The sequence below is a fragment of the Procambarus clarkii genome, chromosome 2 (genome assembly GCF_040958095.1).
Source record: "Procambarus clarkii isolate CNS0578487 chromosome 2, FALCON_Pclarkii_2.0, whole genome shotgun sequence".
Classification (NCBI taxonomy): Eukaryota; Metazoa; Arthropoda; class Malacostraca; order Decapoda; family Cambaridae; genus Procambarus; species Procambarus clarkii.
Genome location: NC_091151.1, coordinates 41,239,750 through 41,259,202, shown reverse-complemented (window position 1 = coordinate 41,259,202; position 19,453 = coordinate 41,239,750). Strand labels below are relative to the sequence as shown.

Sequence of the window (19,453 nt, the reverse complement as noted above, 5' to 3'; positions counted from 1 at the left end):
CTGAAAATAACTTTGATGACTTCGAGAATAACATTTGATGACTCTGAGAACAAGTTTGATAGCTCTGAGAATAACTTTAGATGTCTCTGAAAATAACTTTGATGAAAGAAGATGTCTTAGATTAACTTTTGATGACTTTGAAAACAAGTTTGATGAACAAAGATGTTTTGAAAGTTTCTCTGACGAACGAAGGTGACTCTGAGAATAACTTTTATGTCTTAGAGAAGAACATTGATGGTTTAGAGAGAATATCTTTGATGAAAAATGATGTCTTAGATTAACTTTGATGACTCTGTGAATAAGTTTGATGACTTTGAGAACAAGTTTGATAGCTCTGAGAATGACTTTTATGCCTCTGAGAATAACTTTGATGAATAAAGATGTTTTGGAAAGTTTCTCTGAAGAACGAAGGTGACTCTGAGAATAACTTTTGTTAGCTCTTTGAATAACTTTGATGTCTTTGAAACAACTTTGATGAACGAGAGTGAGTTAGAGATTACCTTTGTTAACTCTGAGATCAACTTTGATGAACAAAAGAGAGTTAGAGATTACATTTGATAACTCTAAGATTAACTTTAGATGTCTCTGAGACAAACTTTTATAACATAGAAATTAACTTTAATGACCAAAAGTGAGTTAGAGAATACCTTTTGATGACTCCGAGAATAATTTTGATAGCTCTGAGAATGACTTTTGTTGTCTTGGAATAACTTTGATTGTTCTGAGAATAACTTTTGTTGTCTTGGAATAACTTTTGATTGTGCTGAGAATAACTTTGAGGGCTTAGAGAATGTCTTTGATGAATGGAAGAGTCCCATTGAAGTCTTAAGGAAGTCTTTGACGTCTCGAAGGATGTCTTAGAGTGTAACTTTGGTGTCTTTGAGTAAGTCCTTGATGTATTGAAGAGTGTCTTTGATTTCTCGAAGAGTAACTTTGGTGTAACGGAGAGCACCTTTGACTATTTTTCTTACTTAGCGACATATAATTTTAGTTACGAAAGTGTTGAAAAAGTTACATTTGACTATTTTAGTGCTCCACAAAGTATAAATGTCAGTTAAGAACGACGATGATAGATATCTTTGACTATATTTTCTTACTTGACGATGGATAAAGTTAGTTATGAACAGTGCTGAAAAGAATCCTTTGACAATTTTTAGCTAAGCGAAAGGCTGTTTTAGTTAAGAACGGTGTTGAATGAGGTTAATCCTGACTATTTTCAGATGAGAGAAGTGATATTTCAGTTAAGAAATGACAAGGAAACATGATGAAGTAACTATTTTTAGTTGACCGATGAATACTTTTAGTTGAGCAAAAGACAAAACATGATGAACATGACTTTTTCTGATGATTGGCGGGTAATTTTAGTTAAGAAATGACAATGAAACATGATGAACACGGTTATTTTCTGATGAATGGGGAATATGTTTAGTTAAGAAATGATGAAAGTTATTATTTTTAGTTGATTGACGATGGATAAAAGCTAGTTATGAACAGTTTTGGAAAGTTTCCTTTGACAATTTTTCTTGATGAAACATAGCGCCTGTTAAGAAAGTGCTGAAAAAGTTTCCTTTGACAATTTTTAGCTAAGAGAAAGGTTGTTTTAGTTAAGAACAGTGTTGAACGAGGCTATTTCTGACTATTTTTAGTTGACTGGATAATAAGTTTAGTTGAGAAATGACGAAAGTGACTATGTTTTTTAGTTGATTGGCGAAAGATTTTTTAGTTATGAAATGACAATGAAACATGAAGAACACGGTTATTTTCTGATGACTAGGGAATAAGTTTAGTTATGAACAGTGTTGGAAAGATTCCTTTGACAATTTTTTGGTTGATTGGATAATAAGTTAGTTGAGAAATGAGGAAAGTGACTATGTTTCAGTTGATTGGCGAAAGATTTTTAGTTAAGAAGTTACAAGAAAGGTTTGTCTTTGTAAATTTGGAACTGAATAAAGTGTAGATTTGTTTAAGAACATGGCTGGTAGAACTATTAAGTTGACTACGAGAATTACTTTGACATAGTTTTTGCAAATAAAAACTTGGTGACTAAAATTGTTGAGGAAACTGTATTGCTGATGCTAATATTTGACAAAGAACTAGTTAGTGAATGGAAGAAACAAAGAACATAAAAAAATTGAGGTTAAGTAAGGGAATGAACACAGTGAACATACGGTGAACACAGAAAACATGTAAGAAAAGTTGTTGAATAGAGTGAACAAGCAGGGAATATGAACTTATAGAGATTATGAAGACATGATAAGGAACATGGGGAATACAAAGAATGAACACTGAACGTGAGAAGAACATGCTAAGAACATTGAGAACATGAATATTGAGTATAAAAAGTTATACAGAGAACATATGATGCACATGAAAATATGACAAAGAACATAGTGAACATACGGGGAAAATGGCAGAAAAAATTTGAACTGAGCTTGCTGTGAACATTTATAGAACATGGAATGAACACAGAAAACATGGAAAAAATGTGAAGAACACAGCTGAATATAGAGAAAATATGCAAATACAGGGGGACAAGAGCTGGAGCTCTGTAACTGACTTGATCTTATTTACTACGTCTGAAATATGACTGTTTAAAATTTCGGGGGGATTGGACTGTTAGTAGCGAAAATGTGGTCTCTGTCAAATTTGGGCCTTTAATTGGACTCTGATTAATTTCGATCATGAACTGGACTCTGAATATTTTGGCACAAAGTAGACTCTGGCGAATTTTGCTAGAAAACTGGACTCTGATGAATTTCGATCAAGAACTGGACTCTGTCAAATTTTCACAGATTACAGGACACTGATGAAATTTGCTAGAAAACTGGACTCTGATGAATTTCGATCAAGAACTGGACTCTGTCAAATTTTCACAGATTACAGGACACTGATGAAATTTGCTAGAAAACTGGACTCTGATGAATTTTGCTATTAAAGTAGACTCTGTTCATTTTTAGGTATAAAATGGTCTCTGACGAAAATTGGGTATAAAATGGACTCTGTCAAATTTTCACAGATTACAGGACACTGATGAAATATGAGCTGAATACTGTCTCTGACTAATTTTGCTCACAAAGTAGTCTCTGACGAATTTCTGTTGATAATTGGACTCTGATGAAATATGAGCTAAATACTGTCTCTGACTAATTTTGCTCACAAAGTAGACTCTGACGAATTTTGCTCTCAAAGTGGACTCTGTTCATTTTTAGGTATAAACTGGACTCTGATGAAATATGAGCTTAAAACTGGGCTCTGTTCAATTTGGTCTTTACAGATGAAATAGACGTAAATGGATATAAAACTAAGTGTTATGGATAAGTTGTCTGTTTCCTTAACAAAACATCTAAGACAATATTCTCTGAAAATGATCCTTTTACAAATTCGGTCATAAATATATAAATAAACTTCTATGATTATTTGAAACTCTGAAAATAGTTGTAAGGAAATAGGAGGAGGAGGAGAGAGAGAGAGAGGAGGGATGGTCGAGATATTATGAAGAAGATAAGATAAGATAAGAGGTCTGGCTGGCCGGGCGTAAAGTAAATAAAGGTGACGCCAGAGATTGCGAGGTAAGGGAGGAGGGAGGGGGGTGTGATGTACGAAACCCTGAAAACCATGACTTACACAGGTGAATTTCTAAATTTATATGAATAACTAAGGCTTACATAGACGATTTTGTAAGTTGAAAACATGTAAAATATGTCCGTAGAGTTCTCCTGGAAGCCCTAAAGTGCTACACACGTTATTTGAATTTCTCCCATAAGGCTTTAACAAACTTCTAAGTCTCGGAAATTATTTTTCTCATAAGAAATCCTTACTTCTAAAATCTGCGACTGACAAAATTTACCTGAAAACCCCCAAGCGCTATACACGATTTTCTAAATTTACCTGAAACCCTTGGGGCGCACAGGGGATATTCTAAATTTACCTGAAACCCTTGGGGCGCACAGGTACCTTTTTTCCCTTTGGACCTGAAACCCTTGGGGCGCACAGGTACCTTTTTTCCCTTTGGACCTGAAACCCTTGGGGCGCACAGGCACTTTTTTTCCCTTTGGACCTGAAACCCTTGGGGCGCACAGGGGATATTCTAAATTTACCTGAAACCCTTGGGGCGCACAGGGGATATTCTAAATTTACCTGAAACCCTTGGGGCGCACAGGTACCTTTTTTCTCCCAGAAAAAAAGGTACCTGTGAGGCGCCTTCCCTACTACTGTGGTGGGGGGTTGTGGTGGGGGGTTGTGGTGGGGGGGTTGTGGTGGGGGGGTTGTGGTGGGGGGGTTGTGGTGGGGGGTTGTGGTGGGGGGTTGTGGTGGGAGGTTGTGGTGGGGGGTTGTGGTGGGGGGTTGTGGTGGGGGGTTGTGGTGGGGGGTTGTGGTGGGAGGTTGTGGTGGGAGGTTGTGGTGGGGGGTTGTGGTGGGAGGTTGTGGTGGGGGGTTGTGGTGGGGGGTTGTGGTGGGGGGTTGTGGTGGGGGTTTGTGGTGGGGGGTTGTGGTGGGGGGTTGTGGTGGGGGGTTGTGGTGGGGGGGTTGTGGTGGTGGTGGGGGGGGGGGGGGTATTAGTGGAGCTCACCTATTAGGACTGAGATCCAGCTCCTCGTGCATCATATTTCCTTCATAATCAAAATTTAGATAAGTTGTCATGGTTCACCTTATCACCTCCCCATAAGTATTTTGTATGTAATGATCATATCCCCTCTACATTTTTTCTTCTCTTGAGTTGTGAGATTGACTTTCCTTAACACTATCCGCGTAGCTCAGTCCTCTTAATTGGACTGAATAGTTAAATAATTAACTAGACAAATACACTAGTTGCAAATACAGACACTTTATCGAGTTGCTGTATTTCACCAGGTATGGATTCGATACGGGTGTTGCATATTTTAATAACAGTCTGACGTAGGTTGAGTAAATAGTCTTGAGAAGTAATTGGTTCAGTTTGTTTAAACGTCGCTGTTACGATAGCCAGCCAACCCTATGCTGCCGAATATAACATGTTAATATCCTCGTTAAAGTCTTTATATTTCAGAGTCTTGTACCCTGTCTTGTGGGGAGCCGGTCGGCCGAGCGGACAGCACACTGGACTTGTGATCCTGTGGTCCTGGGTTCGATCCCAGGCGCCGGCGAGAAACAATGGGCAGAGTTTCTTTCACCCTATGCCCCTGTTACCTAGCAGTAAAATAGGTACCTGGGTGTTAGTCAGCTGTCACGGGCTGCTTCCTGGGGGTGGAGGCCTGGTCGAGGACCGGGCCGCGGGGACACTAAAAGCCCCGAAATCATCTCAAGATAACCTCTCAAGATCTCAAGATAACCCTCCACATGTGGTGTGGGTTCCTGTGGAGGTGTTCAGGTGGTAGTTCAGGAGGCAGTGATGGCTGTATTTGTAGTTGTAATGCTGTTTTAAACAAATTTATGTAATTTCGTAATCAAAGAAGTTGACCAATTGTCGTTGAAATGATCTCTAATATCATTAGCATGCGTAGAAACACCGTCTTCTTGATACCCGCCAAACACACACCGAAACTACGACGTTGGTACAACGTTCGAACAAGTTTTAACACCTAACCAGCTATAACAACCAATATAGCAAGTTGTAACAACGTTCTAATACGTCATAAACACTTTAAGCCAAGATGTAACAACTTTATTACAAGTTGTTACAAGCGAAAAATAGAGACAGTTTCGGGTTGTGTTTCCAGGGTAGTAAGGGCAGTTTGCATGAAGGGTTTGTCCTCGCGATGACTGCACCAGCACACATGTTGGGAGAGACGTTTATGGTGAGGATGATAAGTGTTTCAAAAGTGCTTGCCGCGTTGTGTTGTAGACAGGAGCGGCGGCTACAACAAAGGTGTGTGTGTTAGAGGGAGACTTGCCGCACCGTAGGCCGGTGTGGTGTAGACAGGAGCGGCGGCTACAACAAAGGTGTGTGTGTTAGAGGGAGAGTTGCCGCACCGTAGGCCGGTGTGGTGTAGACAGGAGCGGCGGCTACAACAAAGGTGTGTGTGTTAGAGGGAGACTTGCCGCACCGTAGGGCGTTGTGTTGTGTTATGGCGTCAGCTGATCCATTGTGTTGTGACGGGGACATTTGTTTTCTGTGTTCAGCTGTTGGTGTTATGTAGATATACATTCAGCTACTCGGAACAAGTTGCAAGTAGCACGGGCTATGGTGAGCCCGTAGTGGACTTACCTGGCACAGGAGCGGGGCTGTCCTGTGTGTTCAGCGGTTGGTGGCGCCAGGTATAGATGTGGCACGGGTCAGATGTGACCCATTTGGCCTTAAAATTATATTTTAATGTATTTTTTTGTCTTTTCTGGTATAGAGATGCCATTCACTTCAAAAGAAAAGGTGTTTTGTGTGTTAAGAGGATGCTGGAACACAGTCGAACGAGACTGTGCAGCGTGCCAGAGTTCGATACAAATGCACAAACAATACCGCAGATTTGGTCACGCCCCAAAAAGTTGCAAGAGGAAAGCTATCTACACGACAGGATGAGGAACGACCACCAGTCTCGGAGGAGATGGTCGAGCGGGTTAGGGGAAACATTTGAGCCAAGCCGCCAGCAAGTCCATAGGAAGAGCAAGTCTCAACACCCAAATGCCTCCCACGACAGCTTGGCGTCTTACAAGGAAAGCGCAACAAATTATGTGTCAATATAAATGAGAAACTTGAAGAACAGTTTAAAGTCTTGTTTTCAGTGATGAGGCGATATTTCTTACGGATGACAGAGTCAATAAGCACAATGTTCGCATTCGGGGCGAATGTTGTTGTTTTAGGTTTAGCTACTCAGAGCGGAATGTCCATGTAGCACTGGCTATGGTGAGCCCCCCATTCTTCAGGGCGAAGAATATCCCCGCTCCTCCTACAAGCCTCGAGCACCTACAGCACACCGCCACTGCCACACTGGATACTTGATCACGGTACACCGCGGGGAGAGTGGCGGGAACTAGACGAGGCGAGGGCCGAGCCACAGGTGAGGCCACAGGTGGGCCACAGGTGGGCCACAGGTGAGGCCACAGGTGGGCCACAGGTGGGGCCACAGGTGGAGCCACAGGTGGGGCCACAGGTGGGGCCACAGGTGAGGCCACAGGTGGGCCACAGGTGGGGCCACAGGTGGGGCCACAGGTGTGGCCACAGGTGGGGTCACAGGTGGGGTCACAGGTGGGGTCACAGGTGGGACCACAGGTGGGACCACAGGTGGGGTCACAGGTGGGGTCACAGGTGGGGCCACAGGTGGGGCCACAGGTGGGATCACAGGTGGGGCCACAGGTGGGGCCACAACAGGTCGGGCCACAAATGGAGCGCAAATTGGAAACCTGTGAAATCGTTCATGAAAACCACGTGCCTTTGAATGCATCATTAAAGTTTTGCTGAATAAATCTAATTTTGCTCAACATTAAGTCTGTTTAGTTTCATCTGTCTAGACTATGTAGTTTCTCACATATTTACATCGCAAATGATATCATTTTTTTTAAACACCCTGTTAGTAGTATCAGTAGTATTACTACTACGATTAGTAGTAGTAGTAGTAGTGTGGAGGTGGTGACAGTGGTGCTCGAAGTCTTACACACACACACACACACACACACACACACACACACACACACACACACACACACACACACACACACACACACACACAGGAAGTTAGAAAGAACTTTTCAGTGTCAGAGTAGTTAACAAATGGACTGCATTAGGACGTAATGTGGTGGAGGCTGATTCCATACACAGTTTCAAATATATGACAGAGCCCAATAGGCTCAGTAACCTGTACACCAGTTGACTGACACTTCAAGAGGCGGGAACAAAAAACTGAAACTCAACCCCCGCAAGCACACTAGGTGAGTACACACACACACACACACACACACACACACACACACACACACACACACACACACACACACCTGGGTGTACCTAACTCGTAGGTACACAGGTGTATGAGGTGTTGTGGGCGGCATCCTGGGGATGTGTGAGAGAAATACAGTATGTGTAGTTGACTACATAAGGTCCCCCCTACCGTGGCCTGGTCCCCCCCCCCCCCCTCACGATCTCTCGTCTCTCTCTCTTGCTCTCTCTCCCTCCCTCTCTCCATCTTCTCCCTATCCTTCATGCTTCTCACATTTATTTCCTCTGTCCCCATCTCTCCTATCCCCCCATCTTACCCCCCTGTCCACCTTTCTCCTTCCCTCTCTGCAATATTTCCACTTTCCTCCCTCTCTCACCGATTACGGGCTATTCATGCCCGTGCAACCTCTTGGGTGGCTTCATATTTATTAATCATCAATCTCCCATTGAACATATTAAAAAAATAAAAAATAAATATTCTGGACAGCTGGAAAACTTATAATAAATCTACAGAAAGCAAATTTCTGGATTTTAGAATCATAAAAATCGCCCGGGGGGGCCGCTATATGTAGCGATATTTCTTAAAGTGTGGCACTGTGACCGACCCCCGACTGGCCCCAAGGCACTCCACACATTACCCGTACATGTTACCATGAGCTGGGGACGGACAAACAAACAAGCAAACAACACGGGAGTCAGAAGCAGCAACGGGGTCGAGTGGTTAACACTCACGATCATGCAGACACAAACAGGTGAATACAAACAGAAGTGAATATAAATATACATACAACACGCCCACCCCAACACACTCACATGCGGCACTGAATCACAAAAAAAATGATCAAGACGGGCCCGAGAGCTGAGACTCGACCCGACAAAAAGCAAAAAATGTAGACTATTACATCTACAGAAAAGGACACACACACACACACACACACATAGGGGGCCTGGTAGCCTGGTGGACAGCGCGCAGGACTCGTAATTCTGTGGCGCGGGTTCGATTCCCGCACCAGGCAGAAACAAATGGGCAAAGTTTCTTTCCACCCTGAATGCCCCTGTTACCTAGCAGTAAATAGGTACCTGGGAGTTAGTCAGCTGTCACGAGCTGCTTCCCGGGGTGTGTGTGTGTGGTGTGGAAAAAAAAATAGTAAACAGTTGATTGACAGTTGAGAGGCGGGCCGAAAGAGCAAAGCAAACAACAACTAGGTGAATACACACACACACACACACACACACACACACACACACACACACACACACACACACACACACACACACACACACACACACACAAGCATAAGGGCAAACATGCCTCCTTACCTTGCAGGACTCCGTCTGGAGATCCCCTCTCGCAATATAAGCAACATCCTTCCTGATTAGAGTGTTTCAAGTGTAGGTTACACACACATATATACATAGAAGTGCGTTCGGGAAGATGGCTGATATTGACCAATAGGTCTTAATTAATCAGTTTGGTGTACTCTCATGTTATGTAATTTGACCCCCAGCGTGTGACTGCACCAAAGAGACATGAGTAGAGAAGAGTGAGTAGAGTGAGAAGAGAGAGAAGAGAGAGAGGAGAGCGTATAGGGTAGTGAGTAATTGAAATAAGTTTATTGAGGTAAAATACACACAAAGGGATGAGGTAGCTCAAGCTATTCTCACCCCGTTCAGAACATCGTGTTAATACATACATACACACACATCACAAACAATGAACATATTACCAAACATTCTGAGAGATAAACATCTACATTTCCTAAGAGTTTTAGTAGTGATTAAGGTGATAGGTTGTTAATGTCTGACGGTCTGAGTGAAATTAATGTGGTGATTTATGGAGGAAGGATTTCACACTCGGGTAATGAATGACTGAGGATAGTTATCATGAGAGAGGCGCTGGAATAGAATATATATATATACATGTATCATTTTGTTTCGTGATTACGCTAATTTAATTAATTTAATCGAGAGGATGTGTGTGTGTGTGTGTGTGTGTGTGTGTGTGTGTGTGTGTGTGTGTGTGTGTGTGTGTGTGTGTGTGTGTGTGTGTGTGTGTGTGTGTGTGTGTGTGTGTGTGTGTGTGTGTGTGTGTGTGTGTGTGCGTGCGCTCGCGCACGTGCCGATGTATGTTTAGTCATTGCGTTCGATTGGTCTCCAGGCAACGTTTTAAACAAGTAGGTCTCTCACACAGTCCACTGTCTCGATACTTCCTCACACACACACACACACACACACACACACACACACACACACACACACACACACACACACACACACACACACACACACACACACATACACGCGCGCATGGAGTCCATATCTAGTCAAGGATAAGACTAAACTGGAAAAGGTTCAAAGGTTTGCCACCAGACTAGTACCCGAGCTGAGAGGTATGAGCTACGAGGAGAGACTACGGGAATTGAACCTCACTTCGTTGGAAGACAGAAGAGTTAGGGGGGACATGATCACCACATTCAAGATTCTCAAGGAAATCGACAGGGTTGATAAAGACAGGCTATTTAACACAAGGGACACAGGTGAAAACTGAGTGCCCAAATGAGCCACAGAGATATTAGAAAGAACTTTTTTAGTGTCAGAGTGGTTGACAAATGGAATGCATTAGGAAGTGATGTGGTGGAGGCTGACTCCATACACAGTTTCAAGTGTAGATATGATAGAGCCCAATAGGCTCAGGAACCTGTACACCAGTTGATTGACGGTTGAGAGGCGGGACCAAAGAGCCAGAGCTCAACCCCCGCAAGCACAACTAGGTGAGTACAACTTGGTGAGTACACATACACACACACACACACAATTCGAGATCCAAGAGTCAATGCTTCACACCCCAGAATCCTTCTGGGGTGTGGGGTTTTCAGTTGCATATATGCCTGGGGACCATTCAAGCTTGTTCGCATTTGTGTTGCTCACGTGGCCCCACAAAGTGAAGTGATTCGATGAAATATCTACGCCTAAGCTTACCACTCTCAACCGTCAATCAAGTGGTGTACAGGTTCCTGAGCCTACTGGGCTCTATCATATCTACATTTGAAACTGTGTATGGAGTCAGCCTCCACCACATCACTTCCTAGTGCATTCCATTTACTAACTACTCTGACACTGAAAAAGTTCTTTCTAACGTCTCTGTGGCTCATTTGGGTACTCAGCTTCCTGTGTGTGTGTGTGTGTGTGTGTGTGTGTGTGTGTGTGTGTGTGTGTGTGTGTGTGTGTGTGTGTGTGTGTGTGTGTGTGTGCGCGCGTGCGTGTGTGCGTGCGCAGAGCCTGTGAGGCACCGACAGCCATATTCATGTTGTGAGTGAAATTATTCTGCCTGAGTCGGGCTTCTGTAAATGCTTCACCCACGTACTACCAAAAACAAATAATTGCCAACACAGCCTAAACCTCTACCATAACCTAAAGCTATCCCTAACTATACACAAAGTGATATTTATAATAACTTATGAACGAGATAAAAAAAAAAGTATTTTTAATACAGATAACGTTAATAAACATATTTATAGGGTAATTTGTTAGTTACAGCCTGTCATAAGGTCTGGGTGAGCCTGAGCTAAAGACAGTTTGGCAAACTGATATCTCTTTATCGTTCAACCTGTTGTAATTAGTTATCATATATAAAAAAGTTCCTTTCTTCCTCCCTGGGTGATAATGCAGAGTGCGCGCGTTCACATGAGTGCTGGGCAAACAAACTCCTTCTACAGTCTGAAAACAGTTGTGGTAAAACCATGATATAATGAGGACAGTTACATCACACTACAGATAGCTTTGCGATGGGGGCCCAGGAGTTAAACCCAACTGACAGTAAGCACTACTATGTAAACATATCAAGTAGTGGTTACCAGGAGTAAGTAAGCACACACACACACACACACACACACACACACACACACACACACACACACACACACACACACACACACACACACGTACACAAGCTGGAAAAAGTCCAAAGGTATGCCACTAGACTAGTCCCAGAACTAAAAGGCATGAGTTACGAGGAAAGGCTGCGGGAAATGCACGTTACGACACTGGAAGAACAGAAGAGTAAGGGGAGACATGATAACCACCTACAAAATTCTCAGGGGAATTGACAAGGTGGACAAAGACAAACTTTTCAGCACGGGTGGAACACGAACAAGGGGACACAGGTGGAAACTTAAGTACCTAAATGAGCCACAGAGACATTAGCAAGAATTTTTCAGTGTCAGAATAGTTAGTAAATGGAATGCACTAGGATGTGATGTGGTGGAGGCTGACTCCATACACAGTTACAAATATAGATATGATAGAGCCCAGTAGGCTCAGGAATCTGTATACCAGTTGATTGACAGTTGAGAGGCGGGACCAAAGAGACAAAGCTCAACCCCCGCAAGCACAAATAGGTGAGTACATACACGACAACACACCTACGGAAAACCAACACATTCTCACCCAGTGAGAATTATCAAACGTCTCCAGATTACCATTTGGAAAGCAGTAAGACTTTTCCAGGTTCGAGACTCCCCTCCCCTCTACACACACACCTTATAATGTTGTACCAACCTAACGCCTTATACTTGCTACAGCGGGGTCGGTAAAAACCTAGCGTCAACGTTGTGGCTACGTTGTGGCTAGGTTGTGGTTACGTTGTGTTACATTGTGGCTATGTTGAGGTTCAGTTTTGTTACATTGTGGCTATGTTGAGGTTAAGTTGTGGCTATGTTGTCTAACATTGTGGCTATGTTGAGGTTCAGTTGTGTTGCCTTAAGGCTATGTTGAGGTTACGTTGTGGATATGTTGTGTTACATTGTGGCTATGTTGAGGTTCAGTTGTGTTGCCTTAAGGCTATGTTGAGGTTACGTTGTGGATATGTTGTGTTACATTGTGGCTATGTTGAGGTTCAGTTGTGTTGCAATAAGACTATGTTGAGGTTCAGTTTTGTTACATTGTGGCTATGTTGAGGTTAAGTTGTGGCTATGTTGTGTTACACTGTGGCTATGTGGTGTGTTCTCAATACACATAGCACATGTGTTGGCCTTGGTAACAGCCTCAAGATAAGGTGGTCTTGCCGGAGTGTAGCTCATGACTCCTCCGACTGCAAGCAAGATAATATTTATCAGTATTAGAAGCGATTCCCAGTAAGAGTACTTGAAGCTGCTTTATCTAAACCCTGAGAGTGCTTGTGTGTGTGACTTGACCTATTGCTGACGACCAAGTCCAGCTGACAGTTGGAGAAGATCCAGCTGACAGTTGAAGAAGGTCCAGCTGACAGTTGAAGAAGGTCCAGCTGACACTTGGAGAAGATCCAGCTGACACTTGGAGAAGATCCAGCTGACAGTTGGAGAAGATCCAGCTGACAGTTGGAGAAGGTCCAGCTGACAGGTGGAGAAGATCCAGCTGACAGTTGGAGAAGGTCCAGCTGACAGTTAAAGAAGATCCAGCTGACAGTTGGAGAAGGTCCAGCTGACAGTTAAAGAAGATCCAGCTGACAGTTGGAGAAGGTCCAGCTGACAGTTAAAGAAGGTCCAGCTGACAGTTGAAGAAGGTCCAGCTGACAGTTGAAGAAGGTCCAGCTGACAGTGTCCCAAATCCAGCCGGAAAAACAAAGAAAACAAAGAGTGGTGCTAAATAGGAATGAATCAGATAGGAGAAATGTGGCAAGTGGGGTACCACATGGCTCCATTTTGGGGCCAACCCTTTTTGTCACATGTATCAATGACATAGATGATGATATGACAAACCACATCATCACATTTGCAAATGATACAAAGATTTATGCCAAGTGGGAAATGATAATGATATTTAAACAAAGATCTGCACGAACTCCACAAATGGTCATATGACTGACAAATGCTTGTTAGCATTTGTATGACAATACTTTGTCATACAAGGCCTGACAAAGACCCTGTATGTGGGGCATAACAACCCGCGCCACAACTACCAGATTAATAACATTACAGTACAGCAGAATGATAAAGAATAGGATCTTGGAGTCAAAATCTACCAATCAATGCAAGTTGCACAACAGGTAGCAACAACAGTCAGGAAAGCTAATCAAACACTTGCAATAATCAAGCGTGCCTTTGACTTCACGGAAAAGAAGGTAGTGATTCAATTGTATAAATCTCTGGTGAGCTTCCATTTGGATTACTGTATCCAAGCCTGGAGACCTCCTCTTCAGAACATAGCCTTAAGGCAACACAACTGAACCTCAACATAGCCACAATGTAACACAACATATCCACAACGTAACCTCAACATAGCCTTAATGCAACACAACTGAACCTTACCTTGGAGTCTCATAGCTGCACTTGAGAAAGTGCAACACCGGGCAATAAAAATCATTCTAGAGCTACGTCAACTCACGTGTCAGGAACGGTTGAGGGCCACAGGACTAACAACACTACAAACCAGGCATGATAAGGCGGATCTCATTGAAACTTTTAAAATACTGAACAATTTGGAGGATGTTGATCCGAAAAATGTCTTCAGAAGGTCAGCTGTAACACAAACAAGGAGCAACGGTGTCAAGCTCAACAAGCCACAGTGTTGGACTGAGAACTGGAGATGCTCTTTCACCCACAGTGTTATTAACCCATGGAACCGCCTACCCGCCGAAGCCGTAAATGCCAAAACTCTGTTAACCTTTAAAGTACAGCTGGATAAGATCATAAAGGCAAATGGGGGGGGCGGGGACCTTCGACAAACCGCCGGCTTCCTGTCCTCGTCGAGGCCACTAGTGCTAGTGGCTCTCAGGTAAACTCAGGTAAATCCCGCTGACAGTAGTACAAATCCAGCTGACAGTTACACAAGTCCAGTTGACGATAATGCAAGTCCAGCTGACAGTAGCACAAGACTTCCTGACAGTACCCAAAGTCCAGCTGCCGGTTGAAAAAGTCCAGTGGGTCCTAATACCAGTCTCAGGGACCCCCCGTGAACGAGAGGGAAGGACCCCTGAGAGCCCGCCCCCCTTCCATGAACGAGAGAGGTTAACCAATAGTGACCAGTTAAGTCTGTGTTGACAATGTGCCTGTGACAGGAAGTATGCTAGCCTCACTATCACAAGATTAGTGAACGCACTATATATAGCGACAGGGTATAATGGGATGTTGTTGTTTAATATTCAGCTCCTCGGAGCCAAAAGTTCCAAGTAGCACGGGCTATGGTGAGCCCGTAGAGGACTTACCTGGCACAGGAGCGGGGCTGTGACTGGCGGTATACTCCCTGCACGCTGAGTTTGTAAGACGTTGTATCCCGTTTTCTGTAAACAAAGTGGCTGACTTGAAGCGGGGACTCAGCTACCTGCGACCCTGGACTTATTCTGACGCTATCGCCGGCGAGGAGAGATAGTCGACTGTGACTTGTACCGTCGCCCAATGGGAACTGAGAAGGCTAGACTCTTTCCCGGACTATTTACCAATCCCCTCCCTTCCTCCCCAATCCCCCCCACTCTGCTCCCTCCCCTATCTCAATCCCCCCAAATTCCTGCTTTAACATCACCCCCAACCTGTCCCCTTCTCCCCCACCCCCCCCCCACCACCACCATCACACCCTCGCATCTGTTGATAACACATGAATAAGGAAGAACAGCCACGATACATAACTAAGAGTCAGGGGGTCGTATTAACTCTTTGTTTCTGATTAGTTACAAGAGCATTCGACCTGCGTCTAAAAAGAGAGTCGTTCAGGACCCCCTAAATGTCTCCAAATGGTTTATTCTATTTAAAAGATATAGTGATTCCCGTGGTACACACTGTACCGCAATCTGTCCTCAGATTAGGCTCGTTAAAGCAGCGGCCGTCCCCGGATGACACATTCATAAATTTTTACATAGTGTGTATTAAAAATAATTAGTTCTTATATACAAATTAATATTATTATGCATTAATGTTTTATACATATGAAGGCATAGGTCAGGTAAGGTGTTAAAAATTAAAAATTAATTAAAAATCAATTAGTTCTGCTCGTTAAATTAATCCAGCCGAAAAACCCACAATGAATGAATGAAAAGCGGTTTACACACGACTCATCACTGATGACGTCCGAACACTTGTCAAACAGCTTTGCTGACGATTTCTGTTCGAATAGCAACGCTGTTAATGCTTCACCCACTTACTACAAATACAAATAATCCTCAACAGAACCTAAACACCTAACCTAAGCTACGCCTAAATATACACAGAACCTTAACGAATAATAATGTTCATTTATATATGAGAACCAACCTATTTTTAGTACCCCAATATATTAAAATTGATAAGGTTGTCTTGGGGAATGGCCGCTGCTTTAACGAGCCTGGCCTGAGAAAGGGCTGCATGTTCTCCGAAGCGAACTACGAGGCTTTCAAATCTCATATTCCCAGAGAGGTGTCCGAACGTCATTTTAACTGAGAAGCGTTCGAATCTCCACTTTACCACAGGTGAATGATTGGATTAATGGAACAGAAATAGACAGCTCGGACCATAGCATCTATTTTTAACTAAATATGTAAGAGTTTGCAAACTCAAAAATCCGTATCAAAATTTAATCTAGTGTTCCGCGTGTTATATTATGTTGATTGTTTTGCAACCTTATTCATATCACCTTTGTTATGCTCTTATATTCATTTGTATACATTAATATATACACATGAATGTATATATACATTCCTTCTTCCTTTCCCGACGACCATTGTGGAGTGTATATCCCTCCGCGCCTCACCCCACACCCGGGGGATCCACTGTTAGGTGCCTGAAGCACTCCAACACTACACTACACTACACTACACTACACTACACTACTCTACACTACACTACACTACACTACACTACACTACACTACACTACACTACACACAGAAATCACAATTGCGTGATGCGTCATATGAACATATTCACAAGGACCGTGATGAGGACTCGAACCTGCGTCCGAGAGCATCCCAGACGCTGCCTTAATCGACTGAGCTACGATATGGTAAAAGGAGTTGAAACCGAAGTTCTACTGAATTTACTGGATCCTGCAGCCTCTCCGAGGCACAAACCAGGGTTTTACACAACTCCCCCCATGCACTCGAGCTATGTTAATAGGTCGCCTGAAATAATCGAACACTATCTCCTTCACTGTTTCCGGCATCACAGCGCCAGAGTAAACTTCAAACAAGTATTTATCGCACTTAAAATACCCTTTAACATCGAGCATATATTAAGAGGTGACCTCTCTTTAAATGAAAAATATCCAACAGTGAAAGCACTAGCTAAATATCTCCAGTCGACCAACACACTGGGCCACATCTGACCCGCGCCACACCTATACCTGGCGCCACCAACAGCTAAACACAGAAAACAACTGCCTCGTCGCAACACCGAGAATCAGCTGACGCCATAAACACAACACCGCTCTACGAGGCGGCAAGTCTCCCTCTAACACACACCTGTGTTGAGTCGCCGCTCCTCTGTCTGCAACACAACACAACAAGCACTTTTGAAACCTCTGTTACGGGCTATTCATGCCCGTGCCACCTCTTGGGTGGCTTAATCTTTATCAATCAATCTTGAAACCTCGTCATTCTCAACATTAACGCGTTTCCTAACATTTGTACTCGTGCGGTCATCGGGAGGATAGACCCATGCAAACTGCTCCAGGTTCAATCCCCGATCGTCCAAGTGGTTGGGCGCCAATCCTTCCCCCCGTCCCATCCCAAATCCTTATCCTGACCCCTTCCCAGTGCTATATAGTCGTAATGACTTGGCGCTTTCCCTGATAATTCCCTCCCTCCAACATGAAGAAGAAGAGAGTCTAGGGTAACACAGAAGGGCTGAGAGAAGGCCCGAACCTACACAAGTCTCACCCAAACAACAGCAAATCATCCCATATACCATACACGTTGGAGCGAGGTGGAGACTGAACAGTGCCATTCACTGACCTTCCCAAAGACATGGGGACGTTGTATAGAGCCAGCTCGGGTCACTGCAATCCGGTACACGTAGCAAGACCTTATATAGCTTGTGCATACGTCAAACAACTACATATCTTATCATAACTAATCGAAGAAACGGAAAAGTGTGTGTGACTTAAGAAACGGAAAAGTGTGTGTGACTTAAGAAACGGAAAAGTGTGTGTGACTTAAGAAACGGAAAAGTGTGTGTGACTTAAGAAACGGAAAAGTGTGTGTGACTTAAGAAACGGAAAAGTGTGTGTGACTTTCTTGTGGTATGGTACAGCCGTTATATCAGTATATCTTACAGCTCACACGACCACGGTACAAATGGCAATGTTCGCCACTCTATTGATTATATATATCATTATGTATTTTATCATTTAGGTATAGAATGGTTGAGGTCACATTCACCAAACTGTATTACTAGACTTGGCTGACTGCTTCAGAATACACCTGAGCTCTGATTGGTCGAGGGACTCTTTCAAAATACACCTGAGCTCTGATTGGTCGAGTGACTCTTTCAAAATACACCTGAGTTCTGATTGGTAGAGGGACTCTTTTGAATTACATCTGAGCTTCGATTGGTCGAATCTTCTTCTTGAGGTTATCTTGAGATGATTTCGGGGCTTTTTAGTGTCCTCGACCAGGCCTCCACCCCCAGGAAGCAGCCCGTGACAGCTGACTAACACCCAGGTACCTATTTTACGACTCTTTCAAATCACATCTAACCTCTGATTGGTCAATAGATTGCTTGTATAACCTGTGAAGGTTTGTTATCAACGTCTGGTGGATGTTGCAACTTCTCCCGCTCGTCCCTACACTCTCCCAGATTGATTGATAAAGATTAAGCCACCCAAGAGGTGGCACGGGCATGAATAGCCCGTAAGCACTCTCCCGGCCAGGTAGCGTTGATATGTATCCTGGGGTCAGCTGTTCTAATTAAATCATCGTTATTAATCAATCAAGTTAAATGTGTAAGTCTGTGTACACTTTGTATGTTGATGAAGCACCTCACTTACAGGTCCACTGGGCAAGGCGAGACACCTAGGCGCGTCTCCTTGCACCCGTTGCCTCTGTTCACCTAGCAGTAATTAGGAACTTGGTTGTTAGTCGACCGTTGTGGGTCGCTTTCTGAGGAATGGTCAAATACCGTTCATATTCGAGAAAACTTCGAATTTCCCACAAAACATGGAAACCCAAACATGGAAACTGTATTTGGTCACTATACGTGAGGTCCTTCACTATTACCTAACCACCTTCACCTCATCCTCGGGTATATATCATGTATCAAGACTATTGCTGCTCACGGGAGACATCTCCCGTCACGCAGGGTGCAGTCGCACCTCCACAGATCTCCAGTATCAGCTCTTGATACTGGTAATGGCTCAAAAGGGCCACCACTTACGGGCTATTCATGCCCGTGCCACCTTTTGGGTGGCTTAATCTTTACCAACCAACCTATTGCTGCTCACCATCTGGTCACCATTTGGTCCGGGAGACATCTCCCGTCACGCTGGGTGCAGTCGCACCTCCACAGATCTCCAGTATCATCTCTTATACTGGTAATGGCTCAAAATGGCCACAACTTACGGGCTATTCATGCCCGTGCCACCTTTTGGGTGGCTTCATCTTCATCTTAACACATTCACAAGGGAGACATCTCCCGTCATGCAGGGTGCAGTCGCACCTCCACAGATCTCC

General features: G+C 43.8%; 1 protein-coding gene across 10 annotated transcripts in view; it reads right to left on the bottom strand.

Moving 5' to 3' along the window:
• The window catches only part of LOC123762260 (carbohydrate sulfotransferase 11), a 57,061-nt gene that overhangs the window by 26,169 nt on the left and 11,439 nt on the right, over positions 1-19,453 (bottom strand). For 2 of the 10 annotated variants that reach the window (XM_045748660.2, XM_045748663.2), the window contains exon 1: positions 17,738-17,778. The exons of 2 other annotated variants lie outside the window; for them this stretch is intronic. In XM_045748660.2, the coding sequence (XP_045604616.1) occupies positions 17,738-17,751 (14 nt within the window). In that variant the 5' untranslated portion in view covers positions 17,752-17,778. Of the gene's footprint in view, positions 1-9,163; positions 9,226-15,023; positions 15,231-17,737; positions 17,779-19,453 lie in introns of those variants that run through there. 6 more of the 10 variants (XM_045748661.2, XM_045748664.2, XM_069324812.1 and 3 more) reach the window with 3 other exon arrangements.